Source organism: Oryzias melastigma, linkage group LG9, assembly GCF_002922805.2.
Source record: "Oryzias melastigma strain HK-1 linkage group LG9, ASM292280v2, whole genome shotgun sequence".
Classification (NCBI taxonomy): Eukaryota; Metazoa; Chordata; class Actinopteri; order Beloniformes; family Adrianichthyidae; genus Oryzias; species Oryzias melastigma.
In genome coordinates this window covers 20,432,321-20,450,657 of record NC_050520.1, presented here as the reverse complement: position 1 = coordinate 20,450,657, position 18,337 = coordinate 20,432,321, and the positions used below count along the sequence as shown (strand labels likewise).

Genomic DNA, 18,337 nt, shown 5'->3' with positions numbered 1-18,337 from the left:
ATATTATTTTGACAATTAAGTAATTGAATCTACTTACCCATTTAGATTTTTTATTTTAATACTGTGAATGCTTTGTAAGCACTCACACTGTAGTGATCCTGTTTCTCTTTATCATTATTACTCCTTATTAATTCGTTTTTTGATTTGTAACAACTCAATCACACTTTCAGCATTTTCTGCAGTTTTGGTATCAAAACGTTCAGCTTATTCAGGACATTCCTGCTTTTGGTATTCAGACATTCTTTGTGCACTTTGAAACCTATGCAAGTTTAAAGTGTGAAATTTTACACCAATTTTGTGATTTTTTTTTCATGTAACTCTTCAAAGACTTCACTTTATGCAAATTATTCAAGTTTGGAATAAATATGTTCAGCACATTCAGGAAATTTATTTTTATACATTTTTGTTTGACTTTGTAGATTTTATGCAATTTTTGAAAATTTTCACAATTTTTACGATTTTTCAAGAAAGTTTTCAAGAAATTTTTCATGGAATTTTTCAAGAACTTTTTCCAGTTCTTGTTCACTTTTTTCCTGGAAATCATTCAAGTTTGGCATCAAAACATTCAGCATATTCAGAATATTTCTTGCAATTACTTCTAATATTTATACATTTTACGCAATTTTTTAATTTTTTCACAATTTTCATGAATTTTTAAGAAATTTGTTCACATTATGCAAGTTTGGCATTAAAACGTTCCTCATGTTCAGGACATTCATGTGCGCACATTTTATGCATTTTAACATTTTTTGCAATTTTTACAATCTTTTTCACTAAATTCTTTCAATTCTTTGTGCACTTTAAAACCTATGGAAGTTTGGCATCCAAACGTCCAGTACGTTCAGGACATTTCTTGCTATAAATTTTAGTATTTATACATTTTACACAATTTTTTTTAATTTTTCGCAATTTTCACGATTTTTAAGAATTTTTTCAAATTCTTGTCAATTTTCTGCTGACTATGCAAGTTTGGCATCAAACAGTTGAAAAGTTACAGTATGTTAAAGATTTTACGTTAAGCGTCACCGGTGGCGCCTAAGGCGTTAAAGGGTTAAATAGAACTTCTTAAAACCCATTTTTATCACCAGGTTGTATGAGACTCTGCTCTGCTTGTGCGTTTTACTGTTTTATCTTTTGACTTTTATCTGGGGTTTTTGTTTTGATGTAATGTAAATTATCTGTGTTTTTATCTGTTTTTAACTTTTTAGATGTGTTTTTATTGTTCTTTAAACTTTTAATGTGCGGCGCCTTGTTCAACCAAGGTCATTTTAAGGCGCCATATAAATCGAATTAAACCTAAACTTTTATGTTAAGTGCTTTCTAGTCACACACAAGCAGGACTTCCACTAACCCAGGGATTGAAGGATTCAAGGATTCAAGCAAACGAAAAGCAAACGTTTGGACTGGTGGTTCACAGAGGAGGAACCAAACCTGCAACCTTCTGCTCAGAGGTTGACCACAGCTGGCGGTCAATGACTCAAATGAGACTTTGAAAAGTTCATTGCTGAACAGAAGATTTCAATATAGGAAATCAAGATCAAACAGAACAAATAAGGAACATTTTTAACCTCAGTCAATTGAAGTTTGTAAACTTCTGCAGCTTCTCTGTCTGAGAGAGAACCCGAGTCTCTGCACTGGAAAATGACCAGTTTCTACTGAATACGCTTTTAAAATCAGTTTGAAAGCTGGAGTCACGTCAGCGTGAACGTCAACTGAGCGTTCACCCTCGTCCGATGCTCTCTCCTGCCTCCCTGATGTGATTATGCTCCATGCACACGCCTCCTCCTCCTCCTTATCTCTGCCATGTCATTTGTTTGGCTCCACCTCTCTCCCTCGTCTGACATCTGGTTGATGGAAAATGGATCTGAAATGAGTGTGAGCTTCTACATCGTCCACACTCACGGCGCGTCAACAAACAAGAAACAGATTTACCCTTTCATTTCAGGACAAATCTGGTGTGTTTGAACCTATAGGCAGCAAAAACCACTTTGAAAATTAATTTATTTTTAGCTCGTTTACAAAAGAAGCTGCTACATTAAAAAAAAAGTACAGAAAGTATAATTTAACCAAAAAATTGAAATTTAAAACTATGAAAGCTTATAATTGAAACAACAACGAAATGTTTTATATATCAAACCATTAACTGTAAGATCTATTGTGCAGGTAAAATACACGATAAGAAAATGTTTGTTTTTTACCAGTAATTACATTTTTATTTAATTCAAAAGAATCCACTTTATTCATCAACAATAATATATAATATAAATAAATACCACCAAATCTCTTAGAATGAAATAAATTAAATTCATAAACATGACTGACCAAATGTTATTATTATCACATAACTAATGTATATTTAATTTATAAAGCAGGTGTATAATAAGGAGGGCAATCTATAGAGCAATACATGTATTTGTCACCATTATGTATCAACACTAACCATTGTAGATTCTGATATTTTGAATGAATAATCATTTTAAAAATAGTATTAAAATTTGTGCTTATAAATATTTAAATATAGCAAACATTTAGGTTTTTAACAGAAACTAGAATATAAAAGTGAAAGTGAATTTAAAAACCAGATTTAGATCACTCTGAATTTAGACATTTGTTTGTTGTCAAGTGAATATATTTGAACACATTTTTCAATGTTTTTACCTGAAAACCATAACTTTAAATTTGGAAAAATTTATAATTTTCTTTTTTTTTAAAGTCCAATGTTATTATGAAACCACAATTCATAAAATCGTAAAAACATGCAAAAAAAGTTTTTTTATTTAATAATCATAAACCAATAATTCCAGTAAAAAAATAGTTTAAACATAATTAACTTTATGCTCAATCTAATTAAATCATCAATTAGATGAAGAACTTTAAAAGCATTTTAACATTCGGTTAGAGATCAGCGTGTGAAACAGATCAATATCTGCTGATGTGAAGAGTGAGGGACGTCTTACCTGAAGCAGACGCTTCGCTCTTTGCTGCTCCGCCGCTCACTGACCATCTATATATGCCGCCTGGGAGGAGGGGGGCGGGGGGGGGGCGTCTCATGGTTTTCATCATGATAAAAACAGACATCATACTGGAAGTCAGACCTGTCTACAGATCTTTGTGGGGGTGTCTGAACTAAAGGGGAGTTGTTGACCTTTAGGTGGAAGAAGGTCAAAGCTGAAGTTCCATGTTAGACGTTGCATGTATCTGAGCGGCGTCCTGGTAAAGACGGGCGCTGCTGTACGTGAGTGTTTCAGTAATTGCCGGCATCTGTTCTGCTTTTATGGAACAAGCTGCAGGCTGCAGACCTTATCACGCTCACACATCTGCACACACAGCTGCCCTGTTGACACTGCTGCAGGATCCGCTTCATGCAGGTTTGTCGCATGTTTCCCCCACATGTGAGCACAAGAATAGGAGGACATTGAAGGTCATGTTGGACACGCGTGCATCACTGATGATCACTTTTCAAATCCTGCTGCGGTTGCAGGTGTCCGTCCTTCCTTCCAGGCCGCCGCCACGTTCAGGTCGCAGAGGTTGAAGATAATGTCAGCGAGGCCTCGGGGCTTCCAGGGGCCAGGCACGCCAGAAGGTGGGCGGGGCCTGAGAGGTTTCAGAAGCCAAATGTCCCAGTCAGGGTTTGAACATAAACCTTTGAATCTCCTGAAGACACAAGTTTAACTAAAATAATGAAGGCTGTGCACTTGTTTAGGTTATTTGTGATTCTCCTGCTCCTTTCCGCACGTTTTTCAACACGTAAAAACTCCATCGTACTTTTAACGATTTCAGTAATCTTGTATCAAAACGTTCAGCTCGTTCAGGACATTACTGCTTGTACTTTTGGTATTCATAAACGTAATAGTTTTTGAAATATTGAGCAAAAAATGCCCTGTTGGAACTGAATGAGAAAGTCTTCAAAATTCAACATTTTAAGTAGATTAGCAACTTTTAAATGTATTTATGGGCTATGTTTTTATCTTTTATTGTATTTACTTGGCATCTACAGAAGTCTTTTAATGCTATTTAGGAATTTAGCTAATATTTTAGCAACATGCTAACGTTGTTGACAAATGTTAGTTTTCTAAGGAATTTTAGGCTATTTTGGAATTTAGCTATATTTTTTAGCAGCATGCTAACGTTTTTGGCTAACTTGTTATCTACTGGGTTTTTAGGCTACCTTAGTGTAGTTTGTATTTTAGCAACAGGCTAACGTTGTTGACCAATTTAGTTTACTGAGGAATTTTAGACTTTTTTGGAGTTCAGCTAGTATTTAAGCATTGAGTTAGCTTTTGGCTAATTTGGCCTCTACTGAGGTTTTTGGGCTAAATGGGAGTTTAGCTCATATTTAAGCAACATGCGACATTTTTTTTTACAAAATTGGCATGTATTCGGGATTTTTAAGCAATTTTGAAACAAATTTGTCAGAAATTGAGGCCAACTTCTTTGCTCTTTCAAAGTTATTTAACAAAATTTCCCTTCTTTTAGTAAATTTAAGATTTTGCAAATTGCATCACCACTTTCAGCAAAAAGCATTCACACTAGCATTATCACAGGTAATGCAACTTTTGTAGTTATTTATTAATTTATTGAAAAACGTATCATGTGGGGGCCGGGTCCTGTGCTCTCCTATGTTTTCATCCAGGTAAAGGCAAAGGGTGTCAGGAAAAATCTAAAACCAAAAGCCAAATCACAGAAGAGCCCTAGAGGAGACCAAAGAGAGGATGGATGGAAGGACGGATGGAGAGGAGGAGGCAGAGGAATGATGAAGCTTCTAAAGGGAGCAGCCTAAACACAAGCACGTTTTTTATTTCAAATGAAAGCATTTTAATTTCTGTTGATGTTAATAACAGACCAAAGTCTTCACAGATGTCAAACCTGTGCAGGAATAGAAACAAGAAAGACAAAAACATGTTCATGTTATTCTGAGAAAAAAAGTAGCAGCAAAAGGAAGAGGCAAACATTACATGACGGCACACAGAAGTGAATGACGACGGAGTCACAGTTTGTGTGGATTCTCCTCAATCACGAGGCTTACAGCCCAAAGTCATCAGATTCTCAACATTCTTGAAAGTGACATATTTACCCAAAAGATACAGATCACTATTAACCCTCTAACACCTGAGGCGTCCCCGGTGAAGCCTGAACACAAAATCTTTAACACACTGTAACGTTTCAATTATTAACGCAATCAACATAATTCCAGCAGATTCTGAAGGAGAGAAGTGCCACGAGTGTTGACAAAAGATGAAATCCTTAACAGCTTCTTACTCTGAAACCAAGCAGCTCAACAAAAGAACAAAACCCAATCTACCATGGTTTAATAAATCTATTTGATCTCTGATGAAGAAAATGGATTCTGCCTTTAACAGAGCAGGTATTTAATGAGTACTTCTGAAATTCTTTCTTAGAATTGAGCAAGCATTTAAAAAACACCTCCATGACAAATTTTAACAAGTACTGAAAGTTTGTTTATTCTTAAACTTACAAATATACACACAGTAAAGAAAGTCATCACATCTCTATCAAACTCTAAGCAAAGGAAATCCATGGACCTGATACAATGTTTTAAAAAAAAATAGTAACCTGAACAATGAATGTTTTTTTTGCAGAATGTAACTTTCCCAACAACTATTGTAACTCCGATTTATAAATCAGGAGATAAATAAGTTGTAAAGAATTACAGACCAATAAGTATAGTTCAGTGCGTTAGGGTAAAGAAGGGGTGCCAAACATACACCATCCAGCCCGACCGATTGTTTAATCTGGCCCAGTCATGAAGAGAAAAAATATAAAGATGTCTAAAAAAAAACACGTTTTTAGCCCATTCATGTACAGTTATGGTTCTGGAAAGAAATACAGCTGCTGGTCATTAGGGCTGGGTTAATAAAATTGATTTAAGCTTAATAGATCAATAATCGATTCATAAAATATATAAATTGATTTAGCACATAAACCTAAAGTCCGCTAGCTTAAGGTGTAATCCTATAGCGTGATCACCACCTAGTGGTCAAACTGAAACACCTCCAGGAGAAGCAGAACAATGTTTACAATGTTAATGAACATTTTTATTAGAACTTCTCCTTTAGAGAATCCATGTAACACTGGATGATATTAACAATCTCATTATTTCACTGATACATTTACAGTATGTGAACTGGATCAGATTAATATAAATATATTCAAATCATGTAGTAGTGAATGTGTGTGAATGTGAGAGTGAATGTGTGTGTGATTGAGGCCCTGAGACAGACTGGCGACCTGTCCAGGGTGAACCCCGCCTTCGCCCATCAGTAGCCGGGATAGGCTCCGGCACCCCCGCGACCCCGAAAGGGAAGAAGCGGTCAGGAAAATGAATGGATGAAAAAAATAGTAATCGCATCGATTCAGGCTCTTGTGAATCGAATTGTCTCTGGAAATTATAATCGACGCCCAGCCCTACTGTTCATGATCATAAATAATCTGGCTCCTCCTCTCAAAAGCTTTGCCCTGAGCAGAACAACAAGGTCCACGTCTAATGATCAGTGTGGTATTACTGAATTTTCCTCCCTCTTGGTTTTTATTATGAAATTATTGAACCTTTTATGTGATTGCATTGCCCTGTTTTATTGTTCATTTTAATTCTTCATTCATTTGTGTGTCTGAGGCATGCCAATGTGGCCCGGTAGAAAGCATCTTTTCTTTTATTGGTCACTGCCACATAGACTAAATCAACTAATGAATTCTCTTTTTCATTAAAAAAAACATTGTTTTTCTCAGTTTCCTTTGCTCTGTTTTAACTTTGTGAGACTCTTTTTCAGGTCCTGGTTCTTGGAACCAGGCCCGGCTGCGATTCACCTGATTAATCTGTTTTGTTGTCATCACGTGTTAAATCAGCTTTAATCACCTGTAAACGCTTGCACATCCGCCCGCCTGAGAGACGCACCTTCAGCTCTAATGAACCTTTATTGTGACCTTTCAAACCACATGAAGTGAAACCACACACACCTTCAAACAGGCTGCGCTGCAGCTCCTCAGACAGCTCTACCTGTCTCAGCTTACCAGGTGTGTTTTAATCTCTCTGTGGTCTCTGCGGTATCAGGTATCAAACGTCCCGCCTCACCTGAGGCAGTGGGGGCTTCCGGGAAGGAAGGGAAGGCGGCACTGCCTCTGCCGACTGATGCGGTCGAGCTTCAAACACTCCTTCAAAACTTCTGAGGCGCAGGTCTCAGAGAGAGGATGATCAGAGAGAAGCGAGGCTATAAAATCCCAGCGCTCCTGAAGGCAGCATGCAGACGACTGAGCTGATCACAGACAATCTACATCTGAAAACCTGAAGAAGACGCTTTCTCTGTGCTTCTCTGTTTCAGGACACACTGAGAAACTTCCAACGGATTGAAGTTTTTCACATCATTTTGCTTTATTTCTTTGCATCTGATGAAGTAAAATTCTGCCCAAGAGACTGAGCTGAGAGACTGGAAGATGTGGCTGTGGCGCAGTGTTCTGTGTGTGTCTGTGGTCTGGGGTCTGGCTCTGGACTCTAACATCATCAGGTCCTCCAAAGAGGCGACGCTGCAGAGCTCCGAGCTCACGGTGAGAGCAGATTAAGGTGTTTTCTGTTGCTTTGATGTGGAACATCATTTCTTTCTTTTCTGGTTTGGCAAACGTTTCTTCCTTTACCTTCTTACTTGATGTCTTTACTTTATTAGTTCAGAAAAAAATACTGTTTTATTTCATTGTGCTGGATTATTTTGTTTTTTATTGACAAAAGTTTGTCATCTCTTAGCAAAAGGTAGTCTATTTAAGTATAATACAAGTATTCTTGGTCTGTGCTAAAAGTGAATACTTGACGTTTGCTTGTTATATATTATATATTGTAAAGTTAAAATGCTCCAGGCTGGAGGAGTACTCAGATGGTGAACTTTCAGAAGATTGTATTCAGTCATCTGGATGAAGAGTCTGGAAAGACTGTTGAATCTGTGAAGGTTACTTAAACTACAGAATGGGTCATTTCTTCCTTCTGTCCTAAAATGTGTGAACAGTATTTCTACCTGCATATGAAAACAGAATGTTCCCTTTTTCAATATGATTAATCCTGCATGCCACCGAAACGTTTTCTACGACACTAAAATGAGTCGAATGAAGCTCTGAAACCTCGTTTTAAATCTGTGAGGACAAACGTCAGTGGAGGTTGACCTGCATCGGTTTGGAGGTTGATTTTGGTTTTAAACTCAAACCTCCACAGACGTGAGGCTCCACCACTAACACCAATGTCTATGGCGGTAAATGTGTTTGCTGACGTCACAGGCTTCCCTGCCAAGGCCAAAGATATCAAAAGCAATCAGGACATTCTAACACTTAGAATTGCAATATTTGTATGTATTTTACTACTTTTTAACGTATTTTAAATTATTTTTTAAATTATTTATAAAATGTTTTATTTTTATCTGTCAAATAGTTTAGACTTTTTTTCTCTTACTTACATAATCTCACATAAAAGGAAATCTTTGAAAACTACAACCTTTGATTGTCACCTTCAATAATGTTGTCAAACGACATTTTTACAGTAGAGGGATCCTTTTAAATATGTTTGTTTAGAAGAAACAAAAAGATGAATAATAACATCACGAGTGTCAGGGTCGAGGCCCGGGGGCCGTATCCCGCCCGCTGGGTGATTCTATCCAGATCATTTTATGTTTTTGTTATTAACGGCCCAAAGTTATCTTGAACTGGAAACATAGTGCAACACATCCTCACTCCCAAATGGTCACATTTTGATGCATGGTTAAGAACCCCTCCACATCAAAAAATTGACCTTTTGGGTGTTCCTAACTCGCCGTTTTCTGACATCCAATTAAATCAAAGCTCCTGAACCATATGGAGCACGCCGCTACCCTAACCTTAATCTGATAGTCTGTATCAAGCACAGACCAGTACCGGTTCCGGACAAGTACCAGATGCGGACCAGGCTAGGCTTAGGGTACCAGTTCTGGCCACGTCCCACAGTGCATGTTTTAAGGTTTTAAAAATGTGTTTTAGAGTCATTTGTTTCAGAGTTCGATAAATGTTTATCCTTTTTAGCCCGCGACCTAAGATGTGTTTTGGATTTTGGCCCCCTGTGCGATTGAGTTTGACACCCTTGCCCTCTATAGTTCACTAGAAAGTGTGATCGCCGTATTGTAGAGCTGTCCGAATATACATTTCTAAAATCTAGTGCCCTAGAAATTTCCCAGAAGTCTCTGTGTAAAATGAGTCTCCATCAATGCTTACACGATTGACAAATTCATAGACTATAAAATTCTCAAATGTATTCAGCTCTAACTTTGTGAACTCTGTGACGACATTTAAAAATATAATAAAGTAGTGAACACGGACTCCAAATTTGTCTTAAAATCCAGGGCACTATGTAATTTTTCAGCATTTAGAGAGTATGGTGGGAGAACTGGACTGAATGAGTCCCATAGAAAATTATTTAACCAGATGAAGTCAATTCAGTCACAATTATAGACGCCACCATGTTGGAGCCAGACAGCGTCAGAAAGCTGAGATTGTCGGTCTGGATCAATGTTTCTATGGCAACCAGTCTCACCAATTGGTTGTATTTTTGAAGGTCACACCCCCACCAGCTGAAAAGCTGCTCGGGGGGATCTGTCAAACATTTTAGAAGTTCATCATGAGACCACCGAGACATCTGATTGGTCGGTTTATAACTTAAGTAAATTTCACTACAGAATAATATGTACCAAGTAAAAATAAATAAAAAACCGGTACCAGAGAAAGAATGGTTATTCTGACCAATAAAATGACTGAAGCGGTGTCCGAATTCCCCCCATGCACACATAGTGCGTTCGCCATTTTCTAGTGCTGTCCAAATCTACTAATTCCAAATCGAGTGCACTAGAAATTTCCCAGAAGTCTTTGCGAAAAATTAGTGTGAATCGATGCTCACTAGATTGGCGATATAGACCACAATGCATTGCGGTTGAACAATTTCGAACAAAAAAACATGTTTAAGTGTAATTTTTAAATAAACCATCCACATTTTCACCATCAGAACACAGTGGAGGCATAAATAAACATCGTGAAATGTTAGCATTGACTCGATTTTGACTTTGTGAAATCAACTGGAAAAATGAAAGAAAAGTAGTGAACATTGTGTCTGAATTGCCTAATCCAGGACACTATAGTCCCGCACTATTTAGTTTTTAGTAGTCAGGGGTTAGGGAGGGATTTTGGACACAACCTGAGTAATGTGGGATTTTGGCTTCTTGGAGCTAGCAGCTACTTCCTGTTTGGAACTAGGGGTGGGCGATGTGACGATATAAAATCACCTTACGATCTCCAAAGCTGACGATCTGTCATTTTTGAGAGATCGTTTTTTCACGATCTTCTACGAAAAGCCATCGGGGCGAGAAGGCAAAAGCTTGTTGACTGCTGTGACTTTAAATCCGAGCTGCTCCTCCTCCTCCCCGGTGTTTTTTCTTTTAATCCATCCATCCATCCATTTTCTTATCCTCTTCTTCCCTTTCGGGGTGCCGGAGCCTAACCCGGCTGCTGATGGGCGAAAGCAAGGTACACCCTGGACAGGTCTCCAGTCTGTCGCAGGGCTCTTTTAATACATTTGAAATTAAAATTTGAATAAATATAAATATTTGTTCAAAATATGTTAATTTCTATCAACTAAAATAATTATCTTTTTTCTCAATTTGAATAATTGGAACCGTATACAGTCAGTGGCTCCAGGTCAAAGTAAAAACCTCAGTAAATGTGTTAGATCTGACGAAGTGTGTCAGATTTTAGCTTCTTTAGCTAGCATATTAGCATAAAGCTAATTACCTTTTCATTAACCCTTTAGTTCAAATGTTTATGTTCTTTGATTCACTGTAATATTGTTACCACGATCAACGTCATTCCAGAATCTTCAGAATCTACTGGAATAACATTGATTGTTTTAATGCTGGAAAAGTTACACTATGTTAAAGATTTAGAGGATGACCTCTGATCCTTTAACTTTCACTTGGAATCCAACAATCCCTTTATTCTCCTTTAGCCATCCATGCTGAGCTTATCAGGAATCATTCGGGTTTCAATTAATTCCATAGAGCAGGGGTCCCCAAACTTTTTCTTGTGGGGGCCACATAACTGTTTTCTTCTCTGATGTGGGGCCGGTTTGTAGGCTAACAGAAAAAGTGTAACAATCACAGTCTAAACGTAAACATTTACGGTTTTCCAGAATGCCACACATAGCCAAATGTAATTAATTTTTGTAATTTTCGCAGAAAAATATAATGGTAAAACATTTTAAAAACTAGATATATAGCATTACCTGTGATAGATTAATAGCTGAAGATGCTAAAATTCATAGTTGAAAATACTGAAACTGAAAATACTCAAGTTGATAGCTAAAAAAAGTTGAAGCTGATAGCGATTAAAACCTTAGCCAAGTGCCAAATTAGCTGACGGAAAGGAAAAAAGCCAAAATTACCCAAAACAGTAAGCATGTAGCTGAAATATTAGCTAAATGACAAATTACCCTAAAAAATTAGAAAAGCCTAAATTAGCTAAAGCAGCCAGTATGCAGCTGAAATATTTGCTAAATCCCAAATTAGCCTAGAAAACTGAAACAATCTCTAATTTGGCCAAAACAGCTAGCATTTAACTGAAGTATAAGTTAAATTCAAATTAAATTGAAAACCAGGAAAATATCTAATTTAGCAAAAGTAGCTAGCTAAAATAATAGCTAAACTCCAAATTAGCCTAAAAAAACAGAAGAAAGCATAAATTAGTCAAAACAGCTAGAATATAAGTAAAATATTGCCTAAATAACAAATTATCCTAAAAAATTGAAAAAATGTTTAATATAGCAAAAACAGCTAGCATGAAGCTAAAATAGTAGTTAAACTCCAAATTAGCCTAAAACATGGGAAAAAAGCCTAAATTGGCCAAAATACCTGGCATGTAGCTGAAATATTAGCTAAACTCCAAATTAGCCTACAAAACTGAAAAAGCATAAATAATCCAAAGCAGCTAGCATATAACTGGTTAATTTACAAATTTGCCTAAAAAACAAAAAAAAAAAACTGTCTAAAAACCGTTTGGGGGGCCATGCCAAATGTGGTAGAGGGCTGGATCCGGCCCGCGGGCCAGTTTGGAGACCCCTGCCACAGACTGACCCTCAAAACTGTTTTTCAGAGAGGAGGCTGCAGCAACAGAGCTCAGAGGAGGCCGTCGCCACATGCCGGGCCGGTGGACACGCATGTCAACAGAGACGAGGACAGACAGGTGCACAGTTTCAACAGAACCAAAGGTGAGCTCTGAGCGTGAACTCCCAGAATGCACAGCAGCTGACAGCGAACTGACGTGGTTGGGTTTCAGGGGCAGAGATGGCGGCCTGCGTGCGCTCCGGAGACTGCGCAGAGGGTCTGTGCTGCGTTCGATACCTGACCGGAAAGCGCTGCCAGAGGATTCCACTGGAGGGCGACGCCTGTCTGCTGCGGACCACCACCAAGCTGAAGAGGAACCTGGGTCGCTGCGCCTGCGCTGCTGGTCTCACTTGCTCCACCCGCCCGGCAGGAGCGGGGAAACACAAACGCCAGGGGGTGTGTGAGCCCACGCCCTCAAAGGGGAAGAGGAACACAAGGCACTCTGGGAAAAAGAGGAGGACGGCAGAGTGGAACTGCTGACATCACTACTGACCCCACTGCCTTTATTTAATGTAGCTCAGAGTAAATGTTTAGATAAGACAGAGACATGTTCTCCCTCTGTTGTTTATTTCTAGAAAAAAATGTCAAAATAAACGCAACGCAAGTTGATGATGTGGAGAGTTTGATTGACTGGGATACACTAAATCCATCATGGCATTAGTTCCACATGGCATAGTTCTAAGCCCTCACCTTCTCGTTCCCTTAGGCCAGGCATGTCCAACTCACAAGGGGCCAAAATCCAAAACACACTACAGGTCGCGAGCCGAACAGGATAAACATTTATTAAGAACACTAAAACCACTTTTTTAAAACCTTAAAAATTTAACTTTTTATCATTACTATGAATAAAAACAGGCAGGAATATTATTCCAGAATGAATCAACTTAAACCTTAAACAACTTTCAATATTTTACTCTCCATAAAAATATGTTTTGTCAAAATGATACAAGTTAGAAATGAGTTCAAGATAACATCGGGCCGTTGATAATAATAAAATGACCTGGAAGGCTGGAATGGTACATTCTGGGGCTGCACGGTGGTCCAGTGGTTAGCGCTCTCGCCTCACAGCGAGAAGGCCCCGGTTCGACTCCCGGCTGGGACCTTTCTGTGTGGAGTTTGCATGTTCTCCCTGTGCATGCGTGGGTTTTCACCGGGGACTCCGGCTTCCTCCCACCGTCCAAAAACATGCTTCATAGGTTAATTGATGACTCTAAATTGTCCCTAGGTGTGGATGTGTGTGATTGAGGCCCTGAGACAGACTGGAGACCTGTCCAGGGTGTACCCCGCCTTCGCCCTTCAGTAGCCGGGTTAGGCTCCGGCACCCCCGTGACCCCGAAAGGGACAAAGCGGTCAGGAAGATGGATGGATGGAAGGCTGGATAGAATTACCCGGGCCGGGTCTGGACTTTGACACGTGCTTTAGGTGTTTGCAGTTCAGCAAACGGCCACTGGAGGTTGCTAGATAACAGAACACTTCTCACTGTTTGTTTTAGTGGGCATTTTAGCAGTTAGGTCCTCCAAAAGTCTCCAGGAGCACGGAGGAGTAGAGGAGCAGGCTCAGAGACTGTCCCGTGGGACATTGATTGCGTGCGTGGAGTTTGATATATGCTCGTGAGAGATATTTGGTGGAGATGTGACCCCATAGTTTCAGCCTGTCATTTTGACTATCAATGAGTGTGACGTCACCCGAACTTTACTTTCACCTCCAACCAAATGAACCCAATTCAGTCAACCGTGTCATTTGGTAAACCCTGAGCATGAGGTTCAATAACTCCACACCTGCCGACACTGACCATGTCTGTTCCAGAACACCTGATAAGTTTGAGTTCAGTTAACCTCCTGTTGGTTGCCCAGAGGTGATGCATGCTGAAAACATGAAGACCTTCTCAACCGCTCACAGAATTCCTGATTCACAATTAGGGTTGGGCACCGATGGGTTCTGATGCGGTTCCGGTTCTACCGCGGTTCTTTTGTTTCGGTTTCGGTTCCCTTTCGGTGCTTATTGCGGTACTTCAGTAATAAAAAATAATGCCTTTATCTTCCTAAACCCAAAGCAGAACGGCTTCAAACAAGCGCAGACTCCCTCCTGCCGTGCAGCTGTGCGCACGTAATATAAAGCATAATATAAAACTCCGTCTTAAATAAACTTAAACGTCCTTGAAATTTTAGCCTGACATTTTATTAAATTAAATCAGGAATGTGGCATTTATTTGCAGTTGTTTTTGGGCAAAAGCAATATTTTATTTCAATAAAATAAGGCGGAAGATAAATGTCAATCACACGGCTGCAAAGCGCAGCAGATGATGACGACCCGCTGTGGTGGTGGGCGGAGCCGAGCCCAGCTTTCTGCTATTAGCAGCCCAACAAGGAGGAAACGATTCATTGTTTCATTTTGGGATGGGGCTCCAGCGTTGTTTAAAAATTGCAGAAACTCCACTATTCACAGCGAAAGTCCCGCCCACCGACGTTGCGGAAGCCGACCATCTCGGCGGTTTTATATGAGCCCGCCCACGAACACAAGAAAGTAAATAGATAGGCTGAATCGTAAAAAATCAGAAGGGAGTACAAGTGATTGACATGTCCACAGACAAATGAAACTTCAATGAAATTTGGAACCGAAATCCGGCACCGTTTGCAGCCGCATCTTTCGGTTTCGGTAGAACCGCGCAAATCATAACGGTTCCTACTTGGAACCGAACTTCGGTGCCCAACCCTATTCACAATAGAAACTGAAGGAGAGACGAATCGAGCTGCATACTTCCCAGGGGCAGAGTTGGGGATTTGAAGGCCAGATTACAGCATTATATTACATCCTCATGAGAAAAACAAAAAACACTGCTAGTCAACAAAGGGAGACAACTTTTCAAAAATTATAGGGTAACCAAACAGGGCAGTTGGAGGCTGACTCCATTCTCAGTCCAGATTTAAAAAAAAATGCTGAAAAGAGGGCGTGGAGGCAATTGAGCGGGGGAGTTACAGTCGTAGAACCAAAGATGGGCGGGGCTTTTATACTGGAGTTGCAGTGCATGATTATGGAGAACTTCTGGGACTTACACCTGACCATTCACAAAATGCAACTGCAATACCTCAATTCAACCTGTCGGGGGCAGCACACAGATAGCTTTTGACTGTACTTTGAGGAAATAAACAAGTTTTTTTTCAATGTGTCAAAAAATTTGGCAATGACCAACAAACAGCACTTTTAAAGCCCCACTTATAGAGGTCAACATCCATTGGTTACCTTTTACGTAGAGTAAGTGTGTGAGTTCCAAAATTTCTTTTTTACTTCATTTTTGTGATGATGAATGGTAAAAAAAAAAAAAAAAAATAGAAAAAAAAACTTTGGAAAATTGTGCATATCTATTCAAACACTGATTTATTCAATAACTAATCAAGCATAACTTTATTCCCTAACTTTAGTCAGAGGAGAATGTTCAGACTGGTTCCAGCTGATAGAAAGACAACAGGAACTCACATAATCACTGGTTACAACCGAGGTCTGCAGAAGAACATCTCTGAACACTCAAAAACCTTGATACAGATGAACTACAGCAGCAGAAGAACACACCAGGTATCACTGCTGTCAGCTGAGAACAGGAAACTGAGGCTACAATTCACACAGACTCAACAAAACTGGATAACAGAAGATGGAAAAACGTCTGGAGTCTGATGAGTCTCTATTTCTGCTACATTCAGATGGTCAGAATTTGATATCAACAACATGAAATCATGGATCATCCTGCTGTTTATCAATTGTTCCGGCTGGTGGTGGTGGTGTCATGGTTTGGGAGGTATTTTCGGTAACACTTATAAGGTGCTGCAAAACCCTCATTATGATATTGATAAAGTTAGTTAATACATTTGTTAAGGTTGTAAGCACTTTATCAATATGGCCTTTGTAGACAATAGTTTCACTTTAGTTGTTAATAATCTTACTAAGTATATTAATAAGTACCAACAGTGAGAAATAAGTTCTTAGACACTCTGATTTTGCAAGTTCTCCCTCTCTTAAATCATGGAGCGGTCTGACATTTTCATCTTAGGTGCATGTCCACTGTGAGACACAATCTAAAAAGTTAATTTGGAAATCACATTGTATGATTTTTTTCTAAATAACATATTTGTATGCTACAGCTGCAAATAAGTATCTGAACATCTATCAGCTCATTCTGACCCACACAGACCTGTTAATAGTCCACCTCCACTTATCCTAAATTAGAAGCACCTGTTTGAGGTAGTTAGCTGCAGAAAGACACCTGTCCACCCCATACAATCAGTAAGACTCCAACCACTAACACAGCTAAGACCAAAGAGCTGTCTGAAGACACCACTACATGACTGGAAAGAACAATGGGGCAATTGCCAAGCAGCTTGGTGAAAAAGGTCCTCTGTTAGAGCAATAATTAGAAAACGGAAGAAGATAAACATGACTGGCAATCTCACTCAGACCTGGGGCTCCATGACAGATCTCACCTGGTGGTGTCTCGATCCTAAGGAGAGGACTCAGCCCGGAACTACACGAGAGGAACTGGTCAATGAAAAGAGCGGGGACCACCGTTTCCATGGTTACTGCGGGTGATACACCAAGACATCATGGTTTAAAATCATCCATGATACAGAAGGTTCCCCTGCTGAGTCCAACACATGTCCAGACCCATCTTAGGTTTGTATGATCCAGAGGATCATGGGAACACCATTCCTACTGTGAAGCACGGGGGTGGTGGCATCATGCTATGTGGGTGTTTCCTGCACATGGTACTGGTCGCCTACACTGTATTAAGGAGATGACTGTGGCCGTGTATTGGGAGACTTTGGGGAACAACTTTCTTCCCTCTGAGCGTTGAAGATGGTCGTGTCTTCCAACATGACAATGACCTGAAGCACACATTCAGGAGAACCAAGGAGTGGTTCTATTGACCTTATTCCTGGGGAATCTCATGTAAAATGGATTATAGGTGCAACTTCCGGCATAGCAACCGGAAGTTACACGGCGCTATTTGTTTCCACTGAAAGTGGCGGTTTTGTTAGCTTTAGCGGTGCATACAAACGTTAAAAGCGTGTTTTACTTAATCCCTCAAAGTTTTCAAAAATGTCTTTAAGCAGTTCAGGTGCATGTTTTCAGCTCGTGGTTGTACTAACAACCAAACTAAATTAAATTTGTGGAGCGTTTTGTGAACATTGACCGCTAACGAAGAGGGAGTGAGTGCAGCTGCCCTCCTCGGTACAGATTTTACCGTCTACCGGGCGAGGATACAGTCAGAAGGATGTGGCTGAGAATTTTAAATCTTTCATTTTATGGATAAAGTACACACCGAGGAAAATCCGTATCCAACATTATGGTCGGGTTACTCCAGAACACCAGAGAAGAAGAGACGCCGGGTACTGCAGAGACCTGACAGCAGTGTGGTTAAGTTAGTTTCATATTCGACATTCGTCACACATTCAGCGATGAACCCAATAGAAAATCTTTGGAGAGCTCAAACTTCATGTTTCTCAGCAAGTCCTAAAAACTGACTGATCAAGAGAAGATCTGTGTGGAGTGGGACAAAGTCTCTCCTGTAGCGTGTACAAACCTGGAGATAAACCATGGGAAATGTTTGATCTGTCTACATGCAAACACTGGCTAGTGTACCAAATTTCGACACAGATTTTCCCAGGTGTTCAAATACTCATTTGCAGCAGTAGAATGCAAATACCTCCAGTATTAAAAGTACATGGTTGAATCATAAAGTGGAAAGTGAGTGCAGTTAGAAACATTGAATCCAACAAAAGGTAACTGTCAAAGATAGTTTAACACATTGCTTGAAAATAGGCAGTAGATAGGATTCAAGAGATTTGCAAAAACAAAGATTTGTGAAATGTTTAATCATGGTCACATCAAAATGTGACCCAACCACCAACAGGGGAGGAGGAGGAGAAAAGAGAGAAAAAAAAATAAATAAAAGTTTCAGCATAGTCTCCATGGAAAATTCAAGCATGTGTCAGGTCAACTTGGAAAACATCCAGGACAGTGTGTTAAGAGGGGGAACCAGCATCTTCTGCAGTCCATGACAGAAGCTGCAATGCTAGCATATTACCAGCAGAGGTCAGTAATGCAAAACTGAGTGGTCTAGATTTAAAAAAAAAAAAACTTCATGTTACAAAGTTAATAATCACCCATGTCATTGT

The 18,337-nt window shown here is 39.4% G+C and overlaps 2 protein-coding genes across 3 annotated transcripts in view; one reads left to right on the top strand and one right to left on the bottom strand.

Annotated features, from left to right (window-relative positions):
• Positions 1-6,865: 6,865 nt before the first annotated feature.
• LOC112138443 (dickkopf-related protein 2) lies at positions 6,866-12,779 on the top strand. Of its 2 annotated transcripts, XM_024261000.2 has the most exons (4): positions 6,866-7,032; positions 7,338-7,560; positions 12,160-12,274; positions 12,343-12,779. In XM_024261000.2, the coding sequence occupies exons 2-4, from the start codon at positions 7,450-7,452 to the stop codon at positions 12,648-12,650; spliced, it is 534 nt and encodes a 177-aa protein (XP_024116768.1). In that variant the 5' UTR covers positions 6,866-7,032; positions 7,338-7,449; the 3' UTR covers positions 12,651-12,779. The 2 variants fall into 2 exon arrangements, with proteins under 2 accessions (XP_024116768.1, XP_024116767.1); XM_024260999.2 differs by lacking the exon at positions 6,866-7,032 and having other exon boundaries at positions 7,086-7,560.
• A 5,235-nt stretch (positions 12,780-18,014) lies between these two features.
• Positions 18,015-18,337, bottom strand: part of ppiaa (peptidylprolyl isomerase Aa (cyclophilin A)) — a gene marked incomplete in the record, with an annotated part of 2,301 nt that continues 1,978 nt past the window's right edge. Inside the window, 1 exon segment of the mRNA XM_024261001.2 lies at positions 18,015-18,337.